The sequence below is a fragment of the Excalfactoria chinensis genome, chromosome 1 (genome assembly GCF_039878825.1).
Source record: "Excalfactoria chinensis isolate bCotChi1 chromosome 1, bCotChi1.hap2, whole genome shotgun sequence".
NCBI classification, from domain to species: Eukaryota; Metazoa; Chordata; class Aves; order Galliformes; family Phasianidae; genus Excalfactoria; species Excalfactoria chinensis.
In genome coordinates, this window is record NC_092825.1 from 170,884,686 (window position 1) to 170,909,514 (window position 24,829).

Genomic DNA, 24,829 nt, shown 5'->3' on the forward strand with positions numbered 1-24,829 from the left:
ATGCTTTCCTGAAACTGGTGGTCTAACACTATAGGTGCCCACATACCCCACATAAGTAAAATCCTCTTACCTCAACAAAAACTTAGCCAATACAGTCAGCTTCTGTTGATCTTAAAATCTGTACCATGTGGTCAGTAGAATCACTCCCTAGAATTTATTTTTAAAAAGGGAGGTAATTCTACATTACATATATACATATATCTGTGCATGAAAACGAAGTTCATTCTACATCAGGGGATCATTCATTTGGCCATACCTGAGACACACACCTGAGGTTTATTGCCACAACTTGGGAAATATGGAGACCTACGTCCTTGCAGGGTAGCTGGAGGTCAGGTGGGATTTCCTAGAAGATCTGAAATTGCGCAAATACTCAGTTAGCTAAATCCCAAACCCTGTGTTTACATATAATTGCTCTTGTTTAAGACCACTGTAGAGTCTTGGTAAACATTAATAGCCTGTCTTTCAGGAGAAGTTCTTCATTTATTTAACAATGCTTATCTCCCCTTAATTAAACAGGGAACACTGTTACAGAATAGTTTTCAGTCTTTATTTTCAAGATACACAAATGATGCTTTTGGGTTTCATGCAGTCTTCCTAATCAAAGCTCATCTCTGTGCATGGGTCCAAACACCCCACTGCATTACTTTTGGCAAGAGCATAAACATTATTCTATTCATCATACATAGGGAAACATACCTGATGTGTCCTGGTAACTTGATTTTTTTAATATCAGTCAAAAACTGTTGAACCATTTTAGCTCTCAGTTTTAGGAACAGCACAGGATTGTTTCAGACAGAACTGCTAATTATCTCATGGCAACTCTCCTGGATTTATGATGCTAATTATTCCCAGATCAGTTCTTTGCAATTTCTTTTATATGTTACTATACTTTGACTATATGTATTTTAAGAAAACATACATTGTTACTGATTATAGAACAGTGCAATATTATGTTATTGTTATTTCATATTATTGCTCCAGTATATCAATAACTTGATCCACAAATTTCATATATACATTTCATATATATTCTATGCTTATGAAATGTAATTCCACCTTTTATCTGAAAAGTATCCCCTTATTTATTAAAAACACGATGAAATTGCCCAAAACAGAAGGCACAGGAAATGAAAGAAAGAAAGAAAGAAAGAAAGAAAGAAAGAAAGAAAGAAAGAAAGAAAGAAAGAAAGAAAGAAAGAAAGAAAGAAAGAAAGAAAGAAAGAAAGAAAGAAAGAAAGAAAGAAAGAAAGAAAGAAAGAAAGAAAGATGTTAACATTAGTTAAACTCATTTCATCACTCCCTAATTATGAAACAGTTATGCATCATTTTTACTAATCAGAGGATATTATGCAGCATGAGTCAGACTGTCACTGATTTACAATTTAGCTATATAAACAGAGCTGAGAAACATGTTCAGTAGGTCAAGACTTCGCAGTGTAGCTGAAGCAGAGAAGCTTTGACAAGAATGAAGATCCTTTCTCTTCTCCTGTTGCTGTATGTGGGGATCTCCTCTGCTTTCCCTGTGGCTCCTGAAAAAGAAGATGAAGGAAAAAATATAAATCTCGTGGAGGTAAATATTTTCTACTCCATTTCTCAATGAAAAAGAAATTAGTCTGAGAGATAACCAGAATTATTTTGAACAAATATTACTTGAAAATAAAGGTGTTTCATTTTGCAGGGGCTTCAAGAGAAAGCTTTTCCTATTAATCTGAACTTTTTGAGAGAATTTTCATGAAATTGCTTACCTATCTAAAACTGCATAACTTAACTCTGATGTTGTCAGTAAGATGTTAAAAATAATACAGAAACATAAGTTCTAGTCACAAGGCTGTGCAGAATTAGTCAAAATCAGGAACAAGCTATATTTCAGAACGTGCTCTGAAAACTGTGACATGATCAGCCTTGGTAACATAGGGAAAGAAATTCATTTGAATCATGTATGTATTTCAATATTTGGTTGAATTGATCTTTTATGGGATGCTTTGTTTGTGTTTGTTTGTTTTTTTTTTTTAAGTCTTCAAGAAATGCAACAATTATGTAGATATTTGACCATTGGAGAAAAAAGTTGATGAAATTTAGTAGGAATATCTGGTTTTGTCAAGTCACATTTCATAGCTAAAAATAAATGGCATGATTTGCCAAGTGCTGGCTCTAGCTTTTTTCACTGACTTTGTCAGGAGTCCTGTGTCTGGAGCTTCACTGCCAATTTCTATTTCCTTGAATGAGACATGTGAAGTTATAAGCTTCCTTAAAAGGTCTGCTACTAAAATAACAGGTTTTAACAATTAAATAGGGAATAAATTATTAATAGCAAACATTCGATTTCTAATACATGCTCTCCATATAGTCCATCAGTGAAAAAAGAAATCTAGGTAACTGTGAAAGCTGTAAGTCATATCTACTTTTTCACACAGATTCTTGGAAAAAATAGGTGGCTCTAGCTCTTGGTAGACACAAGGCTTCATGATAGAACAGTTCAAGATAACAGGAAATATAACTGTGACTGAAGACAATACTGATACATCAGAATACTCTTCTTTTTAAAAATTCTGGTTCAGACTTATCTACGGAATTTCTACAATCTTCAAGAAGATCATCGGCCTCATCTAAGGCAGGGAGGTAAAAATCATCTTGCTGAAAAGCTCAAGGAAATGCAGGAATTCTTTGGACTACAAGTGACTGGGAAACCTGATCATGACACTTTGGAGATGATGAATAAACCCAGGTGTGGTGTTCCTGATGTAGAGCAATACGTCTTCACAACAGGGAATCCAAAATGGAAGAAAAATAATCTGACATACAGGTAACATTTCCTAATCTGCTTCATGTAGATGTAAATCTAGCATTTCAGTTTTGGGGTCCTGAGGTAGATTATGACCTATGCAGAATAACATGCAGAATGATTAACTGATTTCTAGAAATAAACAAGCACTCCGGAAGGCATTACCTAAAGTTAAGTCATTATTGATTTGTACTTATGAAAGATATACTTAATAGATATTACTTTTGTACAAATGAATATTTTTCAATTGAAGCTCTGTATTTTTAGCATTATGTAATGTTCATTTTCATTTGAAGGATTGTGAATTACACCAGAAAGATGAGACAAACTGATGTAGATGAAGCAATCCAAAAAGCTCTGAATGTCTGGAGCAGTGTGACACCATTAACATTTCAAAAGACTGAGGACAAAATAGCAGACATAATGATCTCGTTCGAATATAGAGGTAAAATTGATATATTTACACATTGAGTAGACAGCTGAAATCATAGAAATAACTTGGGATTCTAAGTGATTTTTTACTCTTCATTTTAGATCACAAAGACAACTCTCCTTTTGATGGCCCTGATGGACTGCTGGCTCATGCTTTTCAACCAGGAGAAGGTCTTGGTGGAGACGTGCATCTCGATGAGGAGGAAACCTGGACAAAAGATGGAAGAGGTAAAGGCTGAGACTGAATCAGTTTACACAGTTTTACCTTGTACGATTTTTTCTCATGTGGTAATTAGCTCATAGGACTAATTGCAGATAAAATGTGAGTAAGAGTGGCACAGCTTGTCGTTTTAATTTCTTTTTTATTTTTTGCCAGTGATTCATTGGTAGAAATCTTTCTTCATTTAGCACTTCAGTGTTTCAAACTAGTGAATTCAAATGCCATCAAAACTCATGTTGTTGTGAAACAGTATTCTGTTGAATCACTGAACTTTCAAAATCATTTGAATGATTTTTGATCCTGAGCAGTTTATGCAATATCAGAAGAAATAGGGATTGTGTTTAAGATACAACAATACTGGAGAAAGGATAAAGAGATCATAATTAGAATGTCCAATGTTCGTCAAACACTCATATAGATCTTCTGCTACAACATTTTTTGAGTTATAATGTGGGTAGAATTACTTACAGCCTGTCTTATAGCTGTAACACGTTGTGATAAATTGCATAAAACTCTTTTCCATTATAAATAATGTAGTAAATTTTGTAGTAAATACCAAAACAAACTTTATCTATTTCCTATTTATTGCACAGGCTACAACTTGTTCATTGTTGTTGCCCATGAGCTTGGACATTCACTGGGTCTGTCCCATTCAAATGATCCTGGAGCACTGATGTATCCAAATTATGCCTACACAGACCCCAAAGAATTCCGTCTTCCTCAGGATGACATTGATGGCATTCAAGCCATTTATGGTAAGAAATAAATATTTTTTTGTTTAATATTTCTATTTGAAGGCTGGCTAACAGTGAAAAGAATATATTTAAAATATGTTTATTTCACCTACATGAAAAGTCTAAGTGTTCTAAATAATGGATAACAGAATAAGGAAAAACCTGGAGGCTGCCTTCAGCTAAAGACCTGCTCTGGAAAAAATCTTGGAAAAGATGAACTCAACTCCCTTAACGATGTTAAAAGTTTGGGGTTTTATGACAGACATTTAATTTAGAATGATATGCTCTTTCATTTTCTTTAAAGAAGATCCTCGACAACTACGGACACCTTCTGAACACTGCCTTTATTGTGTATTTCCCTAAATACAAACTGAAAGATTTTTATTTGATTTTTCTTTGTTTAGGACAGTCTAATGATGCTGTGCAGCCTACAGGGCCCACAACCCCACAAGCTTGTGACCCTAACTTGACATTTGATGCCATTACATCTTTGCGTGGAGAAATGATGTTCTTTAAGGGCAGGTAATACCAATAAACACATATATAATCTCTTAGAAGTATCCATTAGCTTTAAAAAAAAACAGTAATCCATGAAGGAAAATTATCATTTTGAAATGCAGTATGAAGAGAAAGGGTATAAAACCACTATGTACCTATTTATCCAAGAGAGTGTTCTTAACTCATTAATATCAAGAGTCATAATTGACAAGAGAAGGAGATCAAGAATGGTAGTCTTTTTTCTTACTATTATGCCATTGTGGTCATCGCTGTGCTAGAATTGGCTCTGAACTAGATTCAACTAATAGCAAAGCAACAGTATTCATATATTCCTTGACTGTGTGCTCATGTGTCCCACAGTGTAAGCCTTCTGCTGCACACCCGTACAAGAGCAAAGCCACGACTGACCGTACTAGTACATAGAAAGGCATACTAGGTGCTCAATGACGCCAATGATCAGCCTTTCTGCCCTACAGAGAAATAGAAGGACTTATATTTATCTTGCCTGATTTTTGGTACAGAGGTACTGAAGCTCAGATTTCAACCACTCTAGACTTCCTTTACATTGACTGGAGAGGGATACATACCCAGAAGGTGATTTTGACATTAGACAGAATACATCACTAAGTGTAGGTACTCGTCTCTCTCCTGTCATACTCCAGGAGCTAAAATCATTGCCTGACATCTGTGAAGAGTGAAACTATTTTAATCTATAAATTTTGTTCAAACCAGATACATGCTGCGCAAACATCCTGAGAGGTCGGAGACAGAGCTCAACTTTATCTCACTGTTCTGGCCTAATTTGCCATCAGGAATTCAAGCTGCTTATGAGAACATTGAAAGAGATGAAATTTTACTTTTTAAAGGTAATAGCATCTGAAATTCTTTACTTTTTCTGATCAGTTCCTCCCACAACCTTTGCAAATTATGCAATTTCAGAGGCTAAATGTGGTTCTTGAACTCAGGTCTGTGAAACAGGGTCTCTTACAAAGCTGTGAAGCATTGAACCTGTATCTGACAGAGCTATAATTCTGGAAGAGATCTCCAGAGATCATAATCCTAAAAAACCTTCCTGCTCTGCTTTATTTAGTGCTTTGAAAAAGAAGACATGAAAATAGCTTCCCTTCTTCAGATCTAGTTCTCCTAAACAGCATTTCACTTATGCAGAAGAATTTTTGCTAAGTTCTAACAAGTAATTCAGCTGGTAGATAGAGGAATTTGCACATCACTGTTACTCTTCCCACTGTTAGCTTGGCATATATTGTTACAAGATGGTCTAATAGGACTCCTAACCAAAAAAGTCTGAAGTCTAGTTTAAAACAGAGCAAGAGAATTATTTATTAGACTAGGAAAAGAAAAAATCTGGATAGATATTTCAAAATGTATTTTTTAGAAATTATATCATGAATGCCAATTTAAGTGCTTCCCATCTAAAATGCAATTAAATGAAACTTGCTTATATTTTTCAGAGGATAAATACTGGGTTGTCAGAGGATATGACATCGCATATGGCTATCCCAAATCAATCTATCGTTTGGGATTCCCAAAGACTGTTAAAAGAGTTAATGCAGCTTACAATGATGAGACCACAGGAAAAACATATTTCTTTGTAGCTGACAGATACTGGAGGTAAGATTTAATATTAATCAGAAAGAATATCTTGACTTGTCTCTGAAAATTGATATAATAAATAAAAAATAAGCTACGATGTTCAAGTATACTCTGGAAATTCAAGCAGGTTTGTCTGAAAGTTTAAAGAACTAAAGCATTTGCTATGAAATGTCAATACTTCTAAAGCTTTGATTGTCATTCATTACATTCCTGTAGTGGCAACACAATTACTTGTTACCAGATGAAGTATCTGTCCATTGAAACAGCTATTTTAGAGCAAAATTACTCACTTTTTAATCGCAGTAGCATTGCTTTTCTGTGTAATGTAAAGGCTTTAGTTTATCCTTATGAGACTTCAGTCTAAGAGAAGAGTTGCATACATGTAGGAATTTGCTTTGAAGTTTTAAAATACTATCTGCTTCACTACAAGTGGTAATTATGGCTTTCTTGTGTGCTCAGATATGACGAAAACAAAAAATCCATGGATCGTGGTTATCCCAGGAAAATAATCCAGGACTTTGGAAAAATTGGCAGAGTTGATGCTGTTTTCCAGAAAGACGGTATGTAAAAAATATCTTTAAGCTGAGTTTATTTGAATATCTGGCCTTCTATAGACAGAATCATTTATTTTCAAAAACATGTTATTAGCCCTGAAACAAAGCAGGTGAGATGGAAATGAAAAATAGCAAGTAAGCATGGAGTGGTTTTGCTGATTTTTTACCCCAGAATGCTAAAAAGAAGTAATCTATGAAATATAATTGGATTTAATTTTGTTTCCAGGCTATGTCTACTTCTTCCATGGAACAACTCAGTTCCAGTTTGATCCTCGTGCCAAACGGATTGTCAATCAAATGAAGAGCATTAGCTGGTTTAACTGTTAAATACAATGATTGTTTTTCTTTTCCACGTGCACACTGCATATTTTTATGTGCATATTTTATATGTATATTTTTTACGTGCTGAATTTTTTTAGCATTTCTTGACTAATAGGTCAGAATGGATTTCTGCCTAGATTCCACAGAAGTATATTTTTAATAATTATTAACTGTAATAAAAATGTGTTTATATAGCTTATTACACTTTACCTGCTGCATTAAATATTCCTAATAAATTGCATTTGTCATACCTTTTGTCCTTGCTTCCTTATTTGCACTAATATTCAAGAGCAAACTCTAGTTTCAACACTAAAAATTGTACTCTGGCATGAAAAGGCAAATCTTCTTCCCAAGCCAGGCAGAGGAGCAACTAGCAGGCTCTGAGCTCCATTGCTCCACACAAGCTCTGGTGAAAATATTATGGGTAATTAGGACAGCTAGGACTCATGAACTTCTGTCCATAAATCCCACTTCCCCTTTTTGCTCTCTCTCTTCTTCCTTGCCTTCCAATATGAGCATTCCTCCAGAGCACAGGTCTTTGCAAACACAGGCATTTTTTCCCCTCACGACTTTAGATTTAAAAGCTAAATTTAAAACTGAAAACTGTAATATTGCACAAGAGATTGCTGAAACCTCTACCCTGATCTGATAGGTCACATTATACAAAGGGTAGATAAGAAGCCTCCTCATTCGTGGCTCTGTCAATTGCTTACCATTTCAGTAGCTAATAAATCCTTCCTAATTTCACTGGAATAAAGGATGAAGCTCACTTTAGAAACTACAATCCTTGGCCAAACAAGAAATTCACTAAAAATCAGCTTTCCACAGTTTTCTTCAAATATCCTCAATTAAAATGGTCTTTGATGGGTTATTCACTTTATTTGTGTAGCTCAGATGATAACTTTAGAAGCCGCATGGAGATAACAAAGCTAATTTTCTCATACTTCATCTGCATTGTGCAATACAGTAACCAAAAACCTTCAGAGGAAGATTCTGGGTTACTGCAATAGAAATAATAGGATTCTGAGAAAAGATCATATAACATCATAATTTTTTTTATTACTTATCTCTCTGTACTGGAAGTCTGTTAAATTACATCCTTTGTAAATAAAGAACAGGCTTAGTAATTCTCACCTCCATTAAATTTGAGAGTAAAAATTAGTCTAAATCTTGTTAAAATATAAGAAATTGTATGACTTAAAAATGGAGATTAGGTTTTATAAGGAATATCATACATAAAAAAGAATACTAATTAAATTATAGTAAATTTAAAAAATTAATTAAGTTCATTTATATGAATCTTGTTCTCTCAGAGTCATTCAGGTACCAGTTGGTTAATTCAAAACATCAGTGGTAATCCTTTTTAATTTTTTTTCTTGCATAAGCTAGAACTATTGGATAATTAATCCAACAATTGTTTCAAAAGTACATAAATCTAAATTGATTGTGTTGCCTTAATGGAGAATGTCTCCAGGCGTATCAGCAAAAGATTAGAAGAATACTTCTTTCTAGACCAAGATTAAATTAAAAAATAGAAAATTGGGTTATATATTCCCTTCAGATGTGAACAGATCCTCAAAGTTACAGCAGAATCACCGAATCACAGAATCACCAACGTTGGAAAAGACCCACAAGATCACCCAGTCCAACCATCCACCCATCAACAATAGTTCTCACTAAACCATGTCCCTCAACACAACATCAAAACGTTCCTGAACACCTCCAAGGTCGGTGACTCCACCACCTCCCTGGGCAGCCCATTCCACTGCCTGACCACACTGTTAGAGTAGTATTTCCAAATGTTCAGCCTGAACCTCCCCTGGTGCAGCTTGAAGCCATTTCCTCTAGTCCTATCACCAGTTACACGAGAGAAGAGGCTGACCAGCTCACAACAACCTCCCTTCGGGTAGTTATAGAGAGCAATAATGTCTTCCCTGAGCCTCCTCAGAACTGAACAATCCCAGCTCCTTCAGTCACTCCTCATAAGGCCTGTGCTCCAGACCCCTCACCAGCTTCACTGCCCTTCTTTGAACACACTCCAGGGCCTCAATGTCTTTCTTGCAGTGGGGGGCCCAAAACTGGACACAGTTCTTGAGGTGCGGCCTCATTGGAGCTGAGTACAGGGGGACAATCACCTCTCTGCTCCTGCTGGCAACACTGTTTTTGATGCAAGCCAGGATGCTGTTGGCCTTCTTGGCCACCTAGGCACACTGCTGGCTCATGTTCAGCCAAGTATCAATCAATACCCCCAGGTCCATTTCCTCTACACAGTATTCCAGCCACTGTGCCCCAAGCCTATAGTGCTGCCAGGGATTATTGTGGCCAAAGTCCAGGACCCAGCATTTGGTCTTGTTTAACCTCATCCCATCGGCTTCAGCCCAGCTATCCAGCCTGTCCAGATCCCTCTGTAGGGCTACCCCCAGGAAGATCCACACTTCCAGCCAACTTGGTGTTATCTGCAGACTCAATGAGGGTGCACTCAATGCCCTCATCCAGGTCACCAATAAAGATATTGAGGAGGACAGGTCCCAGTACCAACACCACTTGTGACTGGTTGCCAGTTGGATTTATCTCCATTCATCACCACTCTCTGGGCCTTGCCCTCCAGCCATTTCCTAACCCATCCAAGGGTATGCCTGTCCAAGCCTCGGGCTGTCAGCTTCTGCAGGACAATACTGTGAGAGACAGTATTCATTCAAAGCTTTGCTGAAGCCTAGGTAGACTACATCAACAACGTTTCCTTTGTCCACCAATCAGGTCACTAGATCATAGAAGAAGATCAGGCTGGTCAAGCAGGACCTGCCCTTCACGAACCCATGCTGGCTGGATCTGATACCCCCATTGTCCCCCACTTGCCACATGATGTCCCTCAAGACAATCTGCTCTATAACCTTCCCTGGCACCAAGGTCAGGCTGACAGGCCTGTAGATCCCCAGGACCTCCTTACAACCCTTCTTATAAATGTGAGTCACACTGACAAGCCTCCAGTCTTCTGGGACCTCACCAGTCAACAAGGAGTGCTGATAGATGACGGAAAGTGGCTCGGCTATCACCTTCACTAATTCCCTCAGCACTCTCGGGCGAATCTCATCTGGTCCCATGGACTTGTGGCAGTCCAGTTGGAGCAGTAGGTCTCTGACTGTTTCCTCCTGCATCATCAGGGGTTTTGTCTGCTCCCCAGCTGAGACTACCAGGTCAGAGAGTGGAGTACCCTGAGGATAACTGGTCTGATCTTTAAAGACAGACATAAAGAAGACATTCAGAACCTCTGCCTTTTCCTTATCCTCAGTGATCACATTCCCAGCCTCACCCAGTAAAGACTGGGGACTCCCCTTTGTCCTCCTCTTACTGTTCATGGATTTGTAAAAGAGTTTATTCCCTTTTACCTTAGCAGCCTGGTTGACTTCAAGCTGGGCTTTTGCCTTTCTGATTTTCTCTCTACACATCTTAACAACTTCTTTGTACTCATTCTGAGCCACCTGTCCCTTCTATCACAGGAAATAGATTCTCTTTTTCTCCCAGAGCCTCAAAAATATCTCCCTATTCATCCATACTGGTCTTCTTCCCCAGCAGCTCATTTTGCAGCTCAGGGGGACTGCCTGCTCCTGTGCCTTTAAGACTTTGTTCTTGAAGAGCAACCAGTCATCTTGGACCCCTTTACTCTCTAGGACTGAACACCAGGGGACTCCCCCTACCAGTCTTCTGAACAATTCAAAGTCCGCCCTCCGAAATCCAAGGTAGTGGCTTTGCTGCTCCACCTTCTGGCTCCCCCAAGAATTGAGAACTTTACCGTTTCATGGTCACTCTGTCTAAGACAGCCCTCGACCTGCACATCTCCCACCAGACCTTCTCTGTTTGTGAACAGCAGGTCTAGCGGGGCATCTCCTCTTGTAGGTTCTCTCAGCTTCATCAGAAAATTATCTTCCATACACTTCAGAAACCAACTAGACTGCTGCTTCTGAGCTGTGCTATACTCCCAGCATGTGTCAGGGAAGTTGGAATCCCCCAAGAGGACAATGGCTGATGATCACTCAGCTTCCAACAGCTGCTCTTAGAACGCCTCATCTGTATCTTCATCCTTGTTCAGCGGTCTATAGAAAATGCTCACCATGATGTCTGCCTTGTCAGCCCTTCCCCTGATTTTTACCTAAAAGGAGTCAACCTTATCATCCCCAGCCACAACCTTATCATCCCCAGCCACAAGCTCAGTAACATTAAAGCACTCTCTAACACAGAGAGCCACAACGCCACCCTTCCTTCCTTGCCTATCTTTCCTGAAGAGTTTGCAGCACTCCAGTCATGGGAGTGGTCCCAACCACTAATACCCCTCTAGAAATAAGAATTAAAAAATAAATGGAGCAGAGAAAATGTTTAATGGGAGACAAAGGGTAAGGAGGTGCTGCTCTGAACAGCTTTTCTTGTATTCCCACAAGGAGGTAGATATGTATTAAAGGAAAGAAAGAGAGAAAAGATAATTTATGACCCTATTTAGGTAGCTGAATTGCAGCAAAAGTGTTTTCATGTGATCTCAGCCATATGCTCTCATGGTAGTCAAAGGTTTTGGTCAAGACATTTGGTGAGCTCCTGGGAGCTGCACAGATCATCCTAAGTTTACATTCTACATGTGGTCAGAATAAATGCCATTTAACCATACTGTTTAGATTTCTGTTGATATCACACAAACCTAGACAGTTAAATCACATATAGACACCAATAGAGTGAACAGTTTGGAGAGCTGAATCCCTGATGGTATCATGCTAAGATGACCATGCTGCAGAAGCACTGAAGATTGCTATAGCTCTTTGTGGTGTCACTTGGCACTGCTGATGTGGTGAGGAAGGACTGTGACTTCTGAGTTAAAACTTGGGTCACTTTACAGCAATTCGGATAAAACCTATTTTAAAGCTACAAAGGAAGTCATGAGGTAGATCAGCATCCTTTAACTCTAACCAATGCTAAAGATAAGAAGGAAACTGCAACCAGCAGCTGCCCTACAGCTACTCCTTTTCTCAGGCCTCAAGGCTCACTACAGATGCATTTGTGAAACACTGTCTGTGAGAAACTCCACTTGGACCTCCTTCCCATGAGCAGTGAGAACTGGCTGCTGTGTTGTGCAAGCGGTCAAGAAGCAAAAACCTTACGCCAGCTTTGAGTAATGTAGGACTCCACCAGCTGGCATACAAGTCTCTTCTAAGCAAAAAGGAATATAGCTTGAGCTGTTAGCTGAAACTAGAGATACATTCTAAATCAGTTGTTTAATCCCTACTCTCACTAAAGGCAAAAAGAGGGTACCTATCAAGACAGTTCATCCTATCCTAAGATAGCTGGTTGAGTTATTTTCCAGAGAGACATACTTCTCCATTTTCTACACACAGATGCTCAACTAACATATGTATAAAGTTAGGTGCAACTAGTCTTAACCTAGCTGCTTCCGTTGTCTTTGTCCTTTCACTGCTATGGAGCAAACAACAGAAGGAATAAAGGATACCAAACCTCCTCACAGTATTGCCTTGATTTTTTACTAAATTATATTCAAATCAGACAAAACTCTTTTGAAAAGGATCCTCGCATATCATCAAGAATTGTGCATGGTGCAAAAGCCACTGAACTGGAGTTTGTATTTTGTAGCCTATGCTATGTATGTAATCAGAGGGCAACGCCTTCTAGTTTTAAAGTTACTGAGACTACCAAACATTTCTGTTTTAAAATGTAAATCAGAGCTCAAAAAAGACATTCTCTGTTTCTGGATAAAAGCACATGTCATTTCTTGTATCGGTTCAGTCATACTACCCATCTCAGAAAATTTGTTGCCCTAGTTTGTACCTCAGTAAGAGAACTGAATGGTATACCGGTCCTTTGAGTCTTTTAACTTATCACAAGAAAATGACTGTAATGACAAATTAAGAGGTTTTTGTTATTATAACTGAGAAATGTTATTAAAAACAAAGCTTAACAAAAAAGGATGTATTGTGAAATTTGGGATAGAAAGTTTGTCATTAATGCCTCCAGTTGGAGAAAAGTTGGCTACAAGTGACAGCAATAAACCAACATCATGGAAACAAAGATTTCCTTTGAAAGCCACAGTCCAACATTTTTTACAGCTCTTTCATAAATTTTGAGCACATACTGTCCGAGCTCCTTGGAGGTGCTGAACACCTTCAACTCCCATTCCTGTTGGTGAAAGAGGAAGGTGCTTGGCCAGCACAGTATGAAATCCTATAATTTGTCACAGTTTGTGTGACTTCAAACTTTACTCTGAATTACTTAAGACGGGAAATAATCGTATCCCCTGCGGTTTTTGTGGTTAAACTGAAGTAGCCTTTCTTGATGAAAAGGAAGATAGATAAATAGATGGATAAATAGATAAGTAGATGACTAATGCATGGATAGAAAGATAAACAGATGGTTGACGGATGAATAGGAAGGAAGGAACAAAGGAAGGAAGGAAAGAAGGAAGAAAAGTGTAAGATCATTCACATTCTATGGTCTGGATTTATGGGGAAAGAAATTTTGCATACATACATCCTGGAGTTGAACTTTTCCTCCAGTTTCCAAAACAGCCATTCTCATATACACCAAAAAGCAAATTCTGTACCTCTGCATTTATCCCAAAATTTTAATTTTTAGGATGGGATTCATATTCGGTATATGACTCCTGTTCTCCAGACTGAGAGTGGACATGAGTCCCTCTACATTTGTAAGCCTCATTTCACACAGCTGGGCTGAGACAACTGTTGTCCACCATTGTATCATCATGAAATTGCTCGTCTTCTCTAAAATTCAGTGTAAAATATCTAAAATTAAGTGTCAGGTTTGAAATGGCAGCCAGGCTACTTAGAAGTATTCAAACACTAACTGAGTTCAGATGTCTGTGACATCGGATGGCTTTAATAAGCTGTTACTGTGTCAGCCAGCAGAGCATTATAGGATGTCTGGATGTAATCAGGGCATGGCAAATTCTGAGTCAGTTTGCAGCTGATTCTACAATTTCACTCTGTAACCATACAACTGCAATCTGAGAAACGATGCACACTAGGCAGAAAGCAGGCTGCTCTCGTATGAGGATGGAAAGGAGTGTAAGAATGAAGAGTAATTTGCTGCTTCTCTTAACATATGCAGCTGTTTCTAATGCTCTTCCTGTCCACCCCAAGAAAGACAACAAAGAAGATACAAAGCTTGTGGAGGTAACTTTATTGTCTGTATCTGAGTCTATAGCCTCTCCTCTTAGATTTAATCTGCATGTTCCTGCTGCGCAGCGGTTTGTTGTCTTTCTGAGACAATGCTGTTTTACAGGACTCTGTGGTCCAAACTTTATTTAAGTATTATAATCAGTAAAAACTTGAAATGTCAAGTAAATAAGAATCCTGTTTCTGTTTAGCTATGTTTCTCAGGAAAACATCTGCTTTTCTCTGAAATCAAAGGCAGATGATTCTGCTAACACAATACACAAACAATGTCAGTCCTAAGGTATTTATTTAAGAAACGGATCAAAACATGAAAAGTGTTCGCTTTGTTTTTTCATTAGGATTACTTAAGTAAATTCTATACCATTGAGACAGACTCGAATCAGCGTGGATGGAAAACAAATGTTGAATCTACAGATGAGAAACTCCAGAAAATGCAAAGATTTTTTGGTTTGAAAGTGACAGGAAAACCAGACACCGAGACATTAGAAATGATGAAGAAACCTAGGTGTGGTGTTCCTGATGTAGGTCTCTATGGTGTTACTCTGCCTGGATGGAAAAAAAACAATCTGACATACAGGTAGTATTTCCATAATTAATTTTCTGTGCTTAAATTGTGGTTTTGTGGGTATCCACTTTTGGTATATTTAAATATAACTTCCATAGCAACAGTTTCCATCTGGGAAGACAAAACTATTTTTCTTTCTCCAGCTGTTAGCTGAGCGTATCCCTGAGAGCAATCTCAGAGTCAAGCTGGGTATTTTACATTTTATGAGTCAGCTACAGAATTTTGCCTGTTATGTATCATCCCTAATATGTATGCTGTGAGCCAAACAGAAATATCAGTTGTACCCAACACAAACCCCCCCTATCTTCAAAATTTGCTGTGACCGACAGCATAGTCACAAGGAAACAATTTTCTTTATGCTCAAGAGACCAATCCCTGGATAAAGTCCATTTTGAGAAAAACTGTTACCATGTACACAATTACTTTTCTGAAAAAGACATATTGGACAGTCATCACATCCCTTAAACTCATTCAGTTCCAGATGAGTCTGGGGAGCTATGGGGTTACAGTGTAAACTGCTTCTTATGTATCTCTGTTTATCATCTTAACAGTATCAGAGAAATTCTTTATGCAAGCACTAAGTATTTATTGCTTGAACCCTCGTAACTGTAGAACTGTGAACTACACACCAGATATGAGCAAAGAAGATGTGGACAAAGCAATCCAGAAGGCATTTAAAGTGTGGAGTACTGTCACCCCACTGATTTTTACTCGCATCCAAGAGGGAATAGCAGATATAATGGTTGCTTTTGTGACAAAAGGTAATACAATGACTAAAAATCGATGGTAAGACTAATCTAAAGATTTTCCCAAAGTCATGACATAAACTCAAAGTTATTTCAGTATCATATTATAGAACAGTATCAAAGAACAAGAGGTAATGGCCTTAAGTTTCATCAGGAGAGGTTCAGGTTGTTTATTAGGATAAATATCTTATCAGAAACAGTGGTGAGGCACTGGAATGGGCTGTCCGGGGTGGAGTCACTGTCCCTGGCGGTGACCAAGAAAAGTGGAGATATGGCACTGGGCAACATGGTTTAGTGGGTATGGTGGGGGTGCGCTGATGCTTGGACTGAATGATCTTAGAGGTCTTTTCCAACCTTAATGATTCCACCATTCTATGTCTCTACTTAGCTCATGGACATTGCCCTCGCTATTTTGATGGCCCCCTTGGTGTCCTTGCTCATGCCTTTCCACCTGGCAGTGGTTTTGGAGGTGATGTTCACTTTGATGAGGATGAAGATTGGACCATGGGCTCAGATGGTGGGTAATGAAAGGTTTCTGAAATGCTATGCGAATGGTAAATTGCTTTCTGATTTTATTAGGCAAAGGATAAAGTGAGACAAAACAGAGAACTAGCAGTTGGAGGGTGTTACATGCTGCTGATGTGAAAACCAGCCTGATCTCCTCTAGACCGTATTACCACAATCCATGCTGAAAGCTGGCTCTGTCTCATCTCCCAGTGCACATACTGGCTCCAAGCCCACGTTACCACACACTGCCAGTCCTCAGCAGTAACACTAAATAAGTCCCTCAGTAGTTTGTTGTAGCTTTACTTTGTATTCAGTCTAGGATGGGCCGATGTGTGTAAGTGTTCTCCCAGCAATTTCAGCTTCCTGCCACAGCTGGGGATCAGAACACAATGTTTGGACCACCCATGGGATGAGGTACAGAGTGGGGAAATGACTGCTAATGTATGCCACCAGGCTTGAAAAAAGAGGAACACCAGGTGTTCAACCTTCCTCTTGGGTCCTGCCTGTTCTGTGCCCAGCAGGCCATACAGCACCTGCTGCCTCTGACAGACCTGTCAGTGTATGGGCACACTGCTCTCTTTTATTTTGCATCCTTTTCTCATCTTATTTTGGGGATGGGAAACAGCAAAGGAGAACTGCAATAGACTTGAGGTCATGTTGCAGGAAATACAAGGAACTAACAAACAGGAAGGTGTTGCAAGAGCACTGCACGAGGAGAGATGGGGGCTCACTACATCATTGCTCCAGTATTGATGTGCTCCAGAACTTGTTGGCCATCTCAGAAAGCTCATGAGAAGGAAGTACAGGAAATATTTGTATGTGGAAACTTGAGGCTCTGCTTGTCTTTTTGAGAAATGGAAATATTGGCTTCAGCCTGCCTGTCTTGGGCAATCGATGACCAGCCCTCTGCTCTGCCACAGGCTTGTGATCTTCACTGTTATGTTGCTGGCTCTCACGCAGCAGGTCAGATGATTGTTCTTCCCAAATTCAGAAAGGCATATTACTTGGAGGAATGCAAGTAATTAAATGCACGTTGAAAGAAGTCCCATTCTTACCTGCTTACTGTGTTAATATTTCACTGGTAATAAGCATGTATATGCATAATTTTTTGAAGATATTTTATTTGGCAAGGCTATAAAGAAGCTGTATGCTTAAAACTCTTAGATAAAAAGGTAAATCATTCAGATAAAACTGAATGTTTTTATTTGTCTGTTCCTGACATCAGCTTTGTTTCCACATGGAGGAGAGCGGCACACAATGACACTTTGATGTCTCAGCTGAGCACCCTCCTCATTCCCTGGAGTGCAGTCAGTTTGACCTGACTCATGATCTAATCTGCTCAGGCTCAGCTGGGAAACCCTGCCAGGACACTCCTCAGGGCTGCACCCACACTCATCTCCAGAAGTCCATTCATGCAACACACATACTTTCAGCAGCTACTAGAAAGAACAGACAGAAAGAGAGCCAAGAGTTTCTCCCTCTGAATGGTGGGAGAGTGAAACCTACCTGCATAAAAAATGTATGCACACATATAGAATATATGCACACATATATGTATAGGTATGTGTACTTGTATATGCATACCCTAGTGAATTTTAATGTGAAAATCTTAGCAGTAGCTGTGTTGTGTTCAGAATGCATTAGTGATTTGTAGTTCAAAATTAGACCAATCTCTCTATCCATTTCTTAAGGATTCAATTTGTTCCTGGTTGCTGCTCATGAGGTTGGCCATGCTCTGGGTCTCTCCCACTCTAACGACCAGAGGGCCTTGATGTTCCCTAATTACGCCTATATCAGCCCCAGTGAATTTCCTCTCTCTCCAGATGACATAAGTGGCATTCAGTCTATTTATGGTAAGTAAAATCCACTTCCTAAACAACAAAAACAAAAATAAAAACAAAACTAAGCAGCAGGGAAATAATTTCTTTCACAACTTTTCAACATAAAATTCTCCTTCTATTCACATAATATCAAAATTTGTTTATATATGGAAATCTCAATGTTTCTACAGATTTTGTGTTTCCTAAAACATCTCTCTAGGTTCTGCAACAAAAACCCCAGGTAACAGGCCAGCCACCCCTATACCACCTAACACCTGTGGTGCCCAGATGTCTTTCGATGCCGTAACTACTCTCCGACGAGAAGTCATATTTCTAAAGGGAAGGTAAAAATTGATGTGGCTTTTGTCTCTGCAGAGTTTATGTTCTCATGTTTGTTTTCTAGACAGACTGAGTGCCTAGGTGGATAGCATGACTATGCTTATGGGATTTATAATGAAACAAATGGGTAGAATTCAGAAATAACAGTATATTGAAACGAAGACTGTAGTAGATAGATAGGAATTACGACAATCTTTTTTCAGGATCCCCTGACAAAGTAGCCCACTTGTTTGTTTCAGAAAACATCTTGATCCTAATAGATTTCCTCCCAAATGTACAGACAGTTACACCAAGCAGTGAAAGGAATAATTTCTGCAACCATTTCTTAAGGGATAAGTACATTCTACAGTATAGTTGGACCACTATCTCTTCTAGCTACCTAAACAAGCTTTGTATCTGGGCACACAGAAAAAAGCCAGCTCATCTGGGACCCAATGCCTCTCACATTATACAATACATCAACCTTCATTTGTCAGCTTCTTATAGATGATATCATAAATCAACCAATACCAATGAAAAGGGTAATTCCAGAAATAAATCAGAATAAAAAAAAAAACTCGTATCCCAAACAAGGGAATTTTCCTTTCTGACACACCAAGCCAGGTAGTGCTGCTGACATGAAGGAACTTGTAAGTAACAATGTTGTTCACATTCTTGTGCATGTATAGAAACATCTGTGGTTTATTATTTACTACTAAACCTGTTTCATATTTAAATCAGACGCTTATGGCGAGTCTATCCTGATAACTCAGAAGTTGAACTTGAATTAATTTCTGCCTTCTGGCCATCTCTGCCATCTGGAATTCAAGCTGCATATGAGAACATGAAAGATCAGATCTTGTTTTTCAAAGGTGAAGTATGAGAGTTTCTTTAAATTTTTCTTACCTTTAATTTTGAGGGAAAATATGAGGGACAGTGGTAGCTATACTTGAATTTGAAAACCTTATTAGCATAAAAATGGGAGGTTGGGGGGGGTTTCATCGGGTTTTCCTACAATGTACACTGAGGAATTCTATTTTTTACTTTTTTTTTTTTTTTTCATTTAATTTCTCAAAATCTAGAGTAGAAGTGTAGAATTATTTCTTTCAATAGGTAATAACTTCTGGGTTGTCAGTGGATATAAGGTGCTGCTTGGTTATCCAAAGAACATCAACACACTAGGCTTCCCTAAAGGTGTAAAGAAAATCGACGCGGCTGTTTGTAACAAAAATACAGGGAAGACAGACTTCTTCGTAGGTGACAAGTACTGGAGGTAAGAAAAATAGACAAATACTTTCTTATGATTGATTTCAAGACAATTACACCATTAAAATCATCTGTATGATGAAAGAGAACTTAGACTTGTAGATAACTTCCTCCTGCAGGGAAAAGAATAAATTCCCACTTTTGAGAGCTTAACAGTGTGCTGAAACAGGCACCCAGGATCATAGAATCATTTTGATGTGTTATATTTGGAAGTTGAAAAAAAATAAAATAAAATAAAAATAATAATTAAAAAAAATCCAACATGTGGACTGTATTTACAAATAAAGTAGACAAAATTATCACTGGAAAATAAAGAATCAAGAGGTAACCTACTTCAGTGGAAGGCTGCCTAGGAGGGCCTGCGCAGAATTCCTCTGATTTTGGTTCTCAAAAATCCTAGATTACTTTACCTCTTTTAGAAAGATACAAATGACAGCTCATTTCCCCTTGTTTGAATGGTTAGCATTAGATTTACAGCACACTTCTTTTACATCTAGTACCAGATGTGGAGGTTGGTGTCCCTGCCTGTGGTTGGGGAGGTTTGAAATTTATTATCCTTGAGGTTCCTTCCAACCTGAGCCATTCTGTGATTCAGTAAAATCCTAATCACTCCCTGTATGCATGATTGCCAATTCTTGACCACCAGGCAAATAGAAATAAAATCAGCTTTGAGAAGCTATCAGATTCCTGCTTCGTGCAAGGGCAACTGCTGCAAAGGCTTCTTCAGGCAACTAGGAGCATACATGGGTCAAATTTACTTTGTTATGACTAACTGTGGGGCTCCTTGGTGAGACATACTTTATCAGCTGGATTTTTGGCTGCATGTGGTTTCCTGTCCTTTGTTTTGGATAGTTTTGGAAAGAATGTTTACAATATCTTGCGCTGCTATTTTACTGCCTTGGTCACAAGATAAGAAAATAAGAAAACCACAATAGAAAAGATATCTTACCTAGTAACACTCATTCTCTGAGTCTCAAGACCCTGTGACAATTATTACTTGTATCCAAGGAGAAGAAAAACAAAGGGCTGCTTGCTTAGATTATTTTTTCCTTCAAATTCCTCAAAGTTGTTTCCTCAAATCTTCAGGAATCTTCGTTCCTCCTTTCAGCTCTCCAATTCAGTCTTATCTTATAAAAATTGCCCTGGCTTGATTAGGAACAACTTCATTTTCCTGTCTTTATTTCAGTCTAGATAGATACTGATAAAGCAGTAAAATATTATGTCAGAGTCCAAGAGCAATTTAAAATTCATGTAATTTGTGCAGCTAACTCTATATAGACAGTGAATAGCACACAAGGGCTGCTTCATCCTTTACAGAACTGATGTCTAAATTCTGTAAAATTCCATGTCTCTGTTTATATGATGTAGGTATGATGAGAACACCCAGTCCATGGAGAAGGGTTACCCTAGGAGGACAGTCAATGACTTTCCAGGAATTAGCCAGAGGATTGATGCTGTTTTCCAACATAAAGGTACAGGAAGTTTGGGTACCTGTTTTAGCAGGGGGGTTGGACTCAACGATTTCTTGAGGTCCCTTCTAACACCTCTGGTTCTGTGATTCTGTGAAATGAGCTTTTAATTTAGATCAGTTTACTTCTCAGGAGTATAAGGTCAGGAGTTATTGCAGATGCCATACTTCTGAATTTTGTGAAAGACAGAACTGAACAGATGCTCTCCTGTGTGCACAAAGATGGTGTTCCCCAGTTTGTTATAATGAAGCTACTTCTGGTTTGGATAATGTAACAATTTATTTTTCATTCCTAGGATTATTCTACTTCTTCCATGGATCAAGGCAGTTGAAGTTTGACCCTACTGCTAAAAGAGTTATCAGTGAAACAAAGAGTAGCAGCTGGTTTAACTGCTAATACCATCAGTCTTTCTTATACACACCAAATGAAAAAGAAAAAAAAAAAAAAAAACACTCTAGATTTCTCTACACTTGTTCATTTACGCACTGTTATATGGAAGAAGTTCATTCTAGATTTCTCTACACTTGTTCATTTACGCACTGTTATATGGAAGAAGTAGCTGGACTAGTTTTCATGTGTGTCTACTATTTAAATGAACCAGCATGCCAGCTCTAATTGTATCTCTGATGGTCAGAAAAAGGGAAGAAAAAAAAAAAAAAAAAAAAAAAAAGGCATTTTTTCCCCTGATTAGGTGCAAAATGTCCAACATAATTTATCATTTTATGATATGGGATGGAGGGGTCACATAGTTTGGCATTAAATCATTTTAAGTTTGATGTATTTTCGTCTCCATAAGTTGAAGGTATTTTGTCTTTCTAAGAAGTGAAATACTTCATATTAACATGACTATTAAAGTTGTAAAATATTCTTCCTACATGGAATATTTGTATTTTCCTTCTTTTCTCCCCAGACATCTTCAAGAACCAGCCTTTTTGTTACTCACTTATTCTGCTGCCTCATCTCCTGCCATATTGTCCTGTACCTCTTTGACTATAGCAACTTCGCACCTTTCACACCAACTCAGTATCGTTGCCACCAAAGCCATCTCCCTGCCACAGTGTCCAAATACATTTACTCACCCCAATCTGTCTTTCTGGCATAACAGTTATTTCATCAGCAGCCACTTAGGATCAATTCACAAACCTTTGTAAGCCTACAAAAGATGTCCTGAACAAATCCTATTTAAGAAATACATTCTTCTATCATTCTTTGCTCTGATAGTACAAAATCTGTGCTCCACGTAGAAATACACTTGACATTTACTGTGTGCTTCCACTGCACTCGGGGCAGATCCCTCACAAAACCAAGCAAAATCTATAAAATGACAGCTGTAACTTCTTCAAGCATTTCCTTTACATTTAATTCTGGAAAGAGGCCCGGAGCACACTGCCAAATGGCTGTCATATCATGTGCACAGCTGGGAATATCTGAGAACCAGGTGTCACTGATATTGACTTGCCCTGCTCCCTAGTTCTCTTATGTCTGGCCATTTTAAACGCTTGTTGCATGTTTAAGTTAAAAGTTTATTTTTGCTAAGTGCTTCTACCATGCTAGATGCAACAATGTAATGGTTCCAGCCCAGACCTTAAGTGCTTGTTTTGGTCTAAAGGACGTTGTCCTTATGTTGCTGCCATTGCTTTGAAACCTTCTGTCTTGGTTCCCAATGGGAAAACATAATGGAGGATCAGATATGCTATCTCACTGATCTACAGAAGTAATCACGGTGAACAGCAGCACACACTAGAACCCTAACAAAATTTACACTGGAATGGACCAACAGACATTTGAGAGAGATTCATCTGACAACTTTAGCTTTCTGTCTCTCTGTATTCATAGTCTACATGAGTTAGGGAAGATCAAAAGAAGAGGGAAGTTCTCCACAGTGTTACTCATCTCATCCAAAGACTGTTAGGACAAATCAGTACCTCCACCTCCTGGAGGAAACATCTATTTTCAGAGGCAAGCCAGTCAACTAACCTAGAGTAACTAGTTTTCAGACAGCTGAAGTTTGTTGAAATGTACATTGTCATTGCTGAGCATTTTTTTTTTTTTTTACTTTTTATGGAACCCCAAACAGAAGGGCTTACAATTTTGATCTTTTATGATGCTCACTTGGTGAGACACACCACTTGTTTTATCACTGAAAGTCAATGATAAAGCTGAAGGCACATACTTGGACCAACACTACCAGTGGAGTGGCCTCGAAGGAGGTACTGAGCCAGTTACACCCAAATATTTATACCCAGAGGCAAGTTTATTCTTTCATACACTCTGCTTGGTGTGTAACACAATCGTAATCTTAGCTGCAAGAAAAGTTTAATCACTGAGTCATTAAGGTTAGTCAGTGTTTCATAATACATGGCCAAGTTCCCCTACTTCAAATACATAAACATCATAGCTGTTCTGTACTCCCTTGTTTTGTCATGTGTTTCATTGTTTCACAACTTAAATAACTCTTGTCTTCAGGAAAGTTAATTTTTAACATTAAAATGCTGTTAAGGTTTTCTGACTGGCAGCTTAGGTATTGTGTTAAACCAGTGTAGGGTGCATGTTCATAGGTCATCTGCAAAAATAAATAAAGCAATGAGTACTGCTTTTTCCTGCATTCACAAAGAAGGTCTGAAAAGTCACACCCAACACAAAAGGGCTGGACTTTTGCTTTGTGATAATGGCATGATTGCTCTGATTATCTTCTTCATGTATTGCTTCTGTGGTGGAATTGGAATTGGAACAGGAACATCACAGTAGAAATCCAGTGAGATTGTCCTTCTCCCCCAGTCTCTGTCAGGAGCTTGGCTAACATGGGATTATATATTGTACCTCATGGTGCCTTCCCACAGCCCTTGTGAGCTGCCAACATCATTATCTTACGCCACGTATAACTCCTTATAATATGTACAATTCCTTATCACATCCCCATCCCACATGTAGGTTACCAGGCTCATAATGCTGTGTGGTTACCCATGAGCTGATTGGCCAGCTGGCCCTACAAGGAATCAGTTATCATCCTTTCCTCACCTAGTAAAAGAGTTTTTCTCCTCTAACCAGATGCCATTTTCCACAAAGCCCCCAGGAACTTCAACGACTCAATCCATTTGTCTGAAGCTGGCCAGCACACTCAACAGTTACTGTGGGAGCAGCTGGGCACACACAGGACAGGATCCCATGTGGTCAGCTGGAATAATTCAGTCAGTGTTTTCACTGAACATCCTTCTTGCTTTCCGTGGCACATTTCCATTTGGTTTTGTAACATTATATTCCTCCTACTGTTGACCAGAGGATTTTGGAAGAGCAAACAAGGCAAGCAAAAATCTAGTGGTCTGGTGATCTGCCCCCCATGGCAGGGGGTTGAAGCTTGGTGATTTTTAACGTCTCTTTCAACATAAGCCATTCTATGATTCCATGAGACAGGATTAGGAAGTGAGAAATATATGTATCCTAATGCAATGTGTTCCTGAAACACACAAAAAATACTACCTGTGGTGGGTTACCATGAAGAGCTCCTGTTCATTCCTCTTACTGTGAGGATGTGGATTCCTAGTATTCATTATAAAGTGCTTTAGCTACCAGAGCAGGGTGAGGGCTATGTGCAATTGAATACTGACTAGATCAGAGCTTACAAATCCATTTCTTCCTCTTCCCTTTTGAGATGAGCAGCCATCTGCAGCACTTCTGGGCGACGGATACCCCTGTTTTCCAAAAGCCTTGAGAAAACTGACACTGTGGGATCTTAAAAACAGAAAAAGCCATATGCATTGGAACTAGTCTATGAAGAAAAATATTGCTACCTGGATGT

At 38.7% G+C, this 24,829-nt stretch overlaps 2 protein-coding genes across 2 annotated transcripts; both read left to right on the top strand.

Moving 5' to 3' along the window:
- Positions 1 to 1,421: 1,421 nt before the first annotated feature.
- Positions 1,422 to 7,404, top strand: LOC140252310 (interstitial collagenase-like). The gene is made up of 10 exons (XM_072336846.1): positions 1,422 to 1,573; positions 2,562 to 2,806; positions 3,082 to 3,230; positions 3,320 to 3,445; positions 4,031 to 4,192; positions 4,576 to 4,693; positions 5,402 to 5,535; positions 6,139 to 6,298; positions 6,740 to 6,840; positions 7,061 to 7,404. The coding sequence occupies exons 1-10, from the start codon at positions 1,469 to 1,471 to the stop codon at positions 7,159 to 7,161; spliced, it is 1,401 nt and encodes a 466-aa protein (XP_072192947.1). The 5' UTR covers positions 1,422 to 1,468; the 3' UTR covers positions 7,162 to 7,404.
- A 6,733-nt stretch (positions 7,405 to 14,137) lies between these two features.
- On the top strand, positions 14,138 to 21,557 carry LOC140252320 (matrix metalloproteinase-27-like). The gene is made up of 10 exons (XM_072336856.1): positions 14,138 to 14,339; positions 14,681 to 14,919; positions 15,520 to 15,668; positions 16,042 to 16,170; positions 17,852 to 18,013; positions 18,201 to 18,324; positions 19,040 to 19,170; positions 19,412 to 19,571; positions 20,933 to 21,036; positions 21,329 to 21,557. Exons 1-10 carry the CDS (start codon positions 14,181 to 14,183, stop codon positions 21,427 to 21,429), a joined length of 1,458 nt encoding a protein of 485 aa, XP_072192957.1. The 5' UTR covers positions 14,138 to 14,180; the 3' UTR covers positions 21,430 to 21,557.
- Positions 21,558 to 24,829: the final 3,272 nt, after the last annotated feature.